At 72.5% G+C, this 6,005-nt stretch overlaps 1 protein-coding gene across 1 annotated transcript; it reads right to left on the reverse strand.

The window, feature by feature from the left end:
- Positions 1–6: 6 nt before the first annotated feature.
- On the reverse strand, positions 7–5,349 carry LOC118159943 (arf-GAP with GTPase, ANK repeat and PH domain-containing protein 2-like; the record flags this gene model as incomplete). The annotated part of the gene is made up of 16 exons (XM_035314476.1): positions 5,279–5,349; positions 4,517–5,144; positions 4,328–4,415; positions 3,779–3,864; positions 3,545–3,686; positions 3,313–3,447; positions 2,869–2,990; positions 2,643–2,795; positions 2,251–2,337; positions 2,066–2,170; positions 1,828–1,990; positions 1,629–1,748; positions 974–1,120; positions 595–654; positions 187–338; positions 7–101 (listed from the first exon to the last, which is right to left on the reverse strand). Coding segments are annotated over exons 1-16 (2,339 nt in total), but the record flags the coding sequence as incomplete, so codon positions are not given.
- Positions 5,350–6,005: the final 656 nt, after the last annotated feature.

Here is a 6,005-nt window from a genome sequence, read left to right on the forward strand (position 1 = left end):
CGGCACTCACTGGGCGCCCCACAGTCCACGCAGAGGGAATTGCCACGGGCGTTGCGGATGGCCTGGATGGCCACGGCCTCGCTCTGGCTGTCCATGCGCGCCTGGGGACGAACAGCAGGATAAGCAGGGGCTGGGGCTGGGGGGGCAGAGCGGCCCCCCACTACCCCCACCCTCTCCGGGCCCTACCTTGTTCTTGCTGCTCTCGCAGCACTGCAGGCTGGCCAGGATCTGGCTCTCGATGGCCTGCACCCAGGCGTCGCGCTCCTCGAAGCTGCTCGCCTCAAAGTGCCACGTCTGCCCCGTGCTGGACACGATGATGAACTCGAAGTTCTCCTCCTCTGTGGGACCAGAGACCCCCGTGGGCGGTGGGACGGGGCTCAGCCGGTGCGGCGGGACCCCCCCCCCTCCAGCTCAACACCTCCCCGTGGTCCCCCCCAAAGGCCCCCCCCCACGGCCGGGACCCCCCGGCTCTTCCCGGCCGCGGCCACCGGGCAGGGAGGGGACGAGGACGCAGCGGATGCGACGGCGGCAGGCGCGGATGGGACACAGCCACATGCATGAGTGGAGCAGGCCACGCGCCACGCACCACGTTACCTGTTTTATAAATATTTCTTAAACTACCAAAGCTTTTTAATTTCCACATTTTGCGCTTGGCTGCGGAGGGTCCGGGGCAGCGAGAGCAGAGAGAGGAAAGGGGGAAGAGAGAGTCACGAGAGGAGCCCGCAAAGCCCCGGGGACGTGGGGACGGCGCCGGGGCGCAGGGAGGTGGCAGGCGGTGGCACAGCGAGGAGGGGGGGGTGCGTGGGCAGGACGGCGTGGCTGAGCGTGGCGGGGTCGGGTCCGGGCTCCGGAGCCCTGCGGCTTCCTGGGGCATCGTCCCCCTGGGGGACGCTGGCGTTGTCCCCACGGCTCTGCGGCCGCCGTCCCCGCGTGCCCGGGGGGCTCTCGGGACCCCCGTCCCCGCGGCTCTCACCTTCCGCCTGCCCCGCCGAGCCCTCCGTCTTGGACGGCGTCGTCAGCTTCTTCCGGCGGTGCTTCTTCCTGTCCACCATGGGCGACGGCGGCGGGTCCTTGCCCGAGCTGCCGGGGCTGGATATGGCCTCGGAGGCGGGGGGGCCGTCTGCTGAGGGAGACACTCGCTGGGGTGCTCAGGGACACCGGGCTTGCCCCTTGAATCCACCAGTGCCACCACTGGAGTGGGCCACCGGGCTCACTGGGGTCACCAGGGCCACTGCGCTCCCTGGGGCCACTGGGCTCGCTGGGGTCACCAGGGTCCCCAAGTCCAGCAGGGCCACCGGGCTCACTGGGGCCACCCCCAGCTCCCTGGAGCCACCAGGGTCACCAAGTCCCTCCGTGCAGCTGTGGCCACCAGGCTCACTGGGACTCGTTGTGGCCTCCAGGATCACCACGGGGTTTACTGGGCCACCAGTGCCACTGGTGCCACCGGAGTCACTGAGGCCACCGGGCTCATCAAGGCCACCAGGGACGGCTTCAGTCCCCAGGGTCACCAGGTCCCCAGGCTCTCCAGGTGCCACCGGGCTCAGCGGGGCCACCTCAGCCGAGGTCCCTGGCTCTGTCCCGGCACGGTGGCTGGGGCTGGGGCTGGGGACGGGGACAGGGACACTCACCGGAGCCCGACAGCTTGGCGCTGGAGGCGGAGGCGCAGCGCTGCAGGGACCGCTCGCCCTTGCCCGTGCCCTTGGTCCCCGGCTCCGGGGGGAGGCTGAGCCCCACGGGGGAGGCGCCGGCTGCAGGCAGGGACAGGACGGTGACACGGGCGTCCCCTCCAAGGGAGACACGGCCACCGCCGCCCGCCCCCGGACTCACCACCACCCTCGGGTGCCGTGCCCCCCGCCACGTCCTTCACCAGCCCGTTGATGCTGGCCGAGGGGCCGCAGGCGGAGATGGCGCGGGGCGGGCGCTTGCCGGGGACCTTGACGGTGGTGCGCAGCAGGTCCATCTCCTTCCCGTGCGTGCTGTGGATGTAATCCTGCGGCGGGGACAGGCGGGTGCTGAGAGCTGGGCGCCCTCGGGGAAGGGACGGGGACGGGGAGGGGACACTCACGTTGATGCTGGGGTGGTAGAAGAGGAGCCCGTTGCTGGACAGGGTCACGTACTTCTTCTTCCACTCCTTGTTGAGGGAGTTGCCGCTGCGCTTCAGCAGGAAGCTCTGGGGACGGAAGGGCAGTGAGGGGCACGGGGACGGGGGCGCGGGGGGGACACGTCCCCACCTGCCACCACCCCGCCGACCTGCTTGATGGGGATGGCACGGCCGCTGCCCGCCGCCTCGCCCCGGCTGTCCAGGCTCCGCTTCTCCGAGTCGCTGCCCCGGCGCGTCTGAGGGGACAGGGGACAGGGTTGGTGGCACGCCTGGCCCTGCTGGGGGCACCCTGGGGCACCTGCTGCTGGGACGGCCCCGGTGCCACCCACCCCATGTCGCTGGGGGACACGAGGCCCTGCGTGCCCCCGGCCACTGCGGTCCCACCCCGGGTGCCACCTGCATCCCCCATCGCCACCCTGCCAGGGGACACCCAGGTGCCACGTGCCCCCAGTGCCATGGGGACACCCCAGGTGCCACGTAGCCCCCCCAGCGTCACCCCCCATCCACGGGACACCCCAGGTGCCCCCCGCTGCCCACTCACAGCGAAGAGGCTGGTGCGGCGCTTGGCCCCGCGGTGCAGGGAGCTGGGGGTGCCCAGGGGGGCCGGGGGCTCGCTCCGCAGCTCCCGGTGGCTGACGTTGGGGGTGGACGGCAGCGAGGACGAGTAGTCGCTGGTGTGGCCCCCGTTGCTGGCCTGGAGGGGACGCGGGCTCAGCACCGGCCGTGGCCTCAGCCCGCAGGGACGGGGCTGGGGCAGCCGGGGGTACCTGGCCAGGGTGGGCGCCCCCGACGGGGGTGGACGCGGCCGAGTGGCTGGGGCTGCTGGGCAGCGACTTGCAGGAGGCCAGGAGCTGCTGCTGCTTCTTCAGCGCCACCGCCTTCTGGGCCACTGCGCCGGGAGGGACCTCAGCTGGGACAGGCTGCCGGGACCCCTGGCTCGCCGGCCACCAGCCACAGACCCCCCCTCCCCTCCCGACCGTGATCCCCTTCCTACCCCAAGCACCCCAGCGCGGGCCCCCCCCCATCTCCTCGCAGCCCACCCCACCCCGTCCCGCCTGGCCACGGGCTCCCTCCTGCCCCAGCCCCCAGCCACGGGCCCCGTCCCACCCCGCCCTGCTCCTAAACCCACCCCAACCCCAGCCCCCGTCCCATCCCGCCGCAGCCCCCGTCCCCCCCAGCCCCCAGCCGCGGCCCCGTCCCCGGGCACCCACCCTCGGTGAAGACCCGGTCCACGTTGAGGCCGTAGGTGGCGCAGGTCTCGTAGTAGAGGCAGCGCTTCATGTCCCCGCACAGCGCCTGCGCCCGGGCGTCCTCGATCACCCGGGGGTTGGAGGAGCTGATCTTGTCTGGGGGGGGGGGGGGAGGGGACGGGACAGAAGGGGCTGAGGCCGGGACCGACCCCTCCGCGTCCCCGCGGGGCTGCCGCCACGTCCCCTGGCTCACCCTGGGTGCCCACCAGCGCCAGGGCCACCTCGCTGGCGCCCCGGTAGCCGCTGAGCAGCGCGTGCAGCTGCGTCACCTCCTCGAAGCTGCTCTCGTTCTCCAGGCTGAAGACGAAGATGACGGCGTCCGCCCAGCTGGCAAACTGGGGGGGGGGGGGGGGGGGGGCACGGGTAGGGGGGCCGGGCGCGGCGCCGGCCGGCCCGCCCCCCCCCCCCCCCCCCGGCCCCCGCTGACCTTGGCGTCCGGGGCGCCTCCTTCCTCCCGGATGAGCAGGAGGTGGCTCTGGCCATCAACCAGCACCTCGCGCTTGAACTGCCCACCTGGAGCAGGGGGGAGGAGAGGGGGGGTCCCCACGGTCATGGCCCACCCCATGGCCACGTCCATCCCATGGCCACGCACATCCCACCCTTGGCCTTGTCCATCTCATGGCCCCATCCGCCCCACGGCCACGTCCCTCCCATGGCCTTGTCCTTCTCATGGTCCCATCCACCCCATGGCCACGTCCATCCCATGGCCACGCATGTCCCACCCTTGGCCATGTCCATCCCATGGCCCCATCCACCCCATGCCCTCGTCGCTCTCATGGCCACATCCATCCCATGGCCACATCCATCCCATGGCCACATCCATCCCATGGCCACGTCCGTCCCATGGCCACGTCCGTCCCATGGCCACAACTGTCCCATGCCCTTGTCCCTCTCATGGCCACGTCCGTCCCACGGCCATGGCCAACCCTACGGCACCACCCAGCCCCGCAGCCACGTCTGTCCCACGGCCACTCACTCTCCGTGGGCTCCAGCCCCACGTAGGAGCCGGTGAGGAAGCGGTGGACGAGCGCTGACTTCCCGCTCTTGCTGCTGCCCAGGACGCCCTGGGGGGAGGACAGAGGGGACATCAGCACAGCTGGGGACACGCGGACACGGGGCAGGGCCACCAGGACACGGGGCAGGGCCACCAGGACACGGTACCCACCAGGCGGATCTCGGGGACGGAGCGGCCGAGGGTCCATTCCTGGCTGTTCACCAAGGCCTCTGCGGGGAGGAGCGGGGTGAGGCGGTGCCCGGACACCCCCGGCACCCCCAGCCCCCCGGCCCCGGGGGGGGGGGGCACGGCCGCCCCCAGCCCTGCGGCAGTGCCGCCGGCAGCTCCCTGCGTGGGCGGCCACGAGCTGTCACCAGGCAACGGCACCGCACCGAGCCCGGTGGGGGCGGCGGGAGGGATGCGACGTGGCACGGACGTGGCTGTGGCACCACGGGACCCGTCCTGTCCTGCCCCGCTCGCCACGGGCACGAGGATGCGGTGGACACGAGGATGCGGGGGACACGAGGATGCGGGGGACACGAGGACAGGCCACGGGGCACGGGGACGCAGGGTGGTGCAATAGGTGCGAGGCTGCAGCGTGGCACGAGGACGTGGCACGGCACAGGGACACGAGGGGCGTGGGAAGAGCGTGGCACAGGGCTGTGGTGTGACACAGGGACACCGGGGCGCGATGGGCACGAGGACACAGCGTGGCACAGGGATGTGAGATGGCGCGAGGATGCAAGGCTGCAGCGTGGCACCAGGACGTGGCACGGCACAGGGACGCGGCACGGGGACACCACGGGCACGGGGGCTTGGCGGCACAGAGACACGGTGGACACAAAGATGCAGTGCGAGAGGAGGAGGTGGCACGGCAGGGGGACACGGTGGGAGCGAGGACACGAGGATGCGGCGTGGAACCAGGACGCGGCGTGGCACAGGGACACGACGGGCACAGGGACACGGGAACATGGCAGGCACAACAACATGGCAGGCACCGCAGGCGCGGGGCACGAGGGGGAGGCGCGGCGCAGGGACGTGGCACGAAGGCACGGCGGTGCACGAGGATGCGGCACGGCACGAGGACGCCGCGTGGGCCCCCACGCACCCAGCCCAGCACCCCCCAGCCCCCCGCAGCGCTGCGCCTCCTGCGCCACCGGAGAGGGAAACCGAGGCAGGGACAGGCAGGGTGTCCCCCCGCACCCTCCCGTGCCTCAGTTTCCCCCGTGTCACACGCAGGGCGGCCCCGATGCAGCCCCGGCGTGCAGCAGCGGAGGGGTTAACGCCGGCGCCTGTCACCCCGCGCGTCGTCACCGCGCTGCCACCCACGGGTGTCCCTGCTGCCACCCCCAGCAGGCGCTGCCCACACACCCCACGGGGGGTCGGGGACGGGAACCCCGGCCGGCGGGGACGGGGCAGGACGGACGGACGGACGGGCGGGCAGGGAGCCCGCAGCTGGCTGAGGGGTGGCGGGACAGACGGACGAGGGGCGAGCGGGAGCGCGGACGGAGGGACGGACGAGGACGTGAGGCACGGATGGGTCCGGAATGGATGGAAGGACGGACGGGTCGAGCGATGGACGGACGGACGGACGGGATGCCCACAGCCTGGTGGCACCAGCACCACCAGGAACCACGGGGTGGCCCTGATCCGGGGGGGG

Source organism: Oxyura jamaicensis, unplaced genomic scaffold (genome assembly GCF_011077185.1).
Source record: "Oxyura jamaicensis isolate SHBP4307 breed ruddy duck unplaced genomic scaffold, BPBGC_Ojam_1.0 oxyUn_random_OJ72777, whole genome shotgun sequence".
NCBI lineage: Eukaryota > Metazoa > Chordata > Aves > Anseriformes > Anatidae > Oxyura > Oxyura jamaicensis.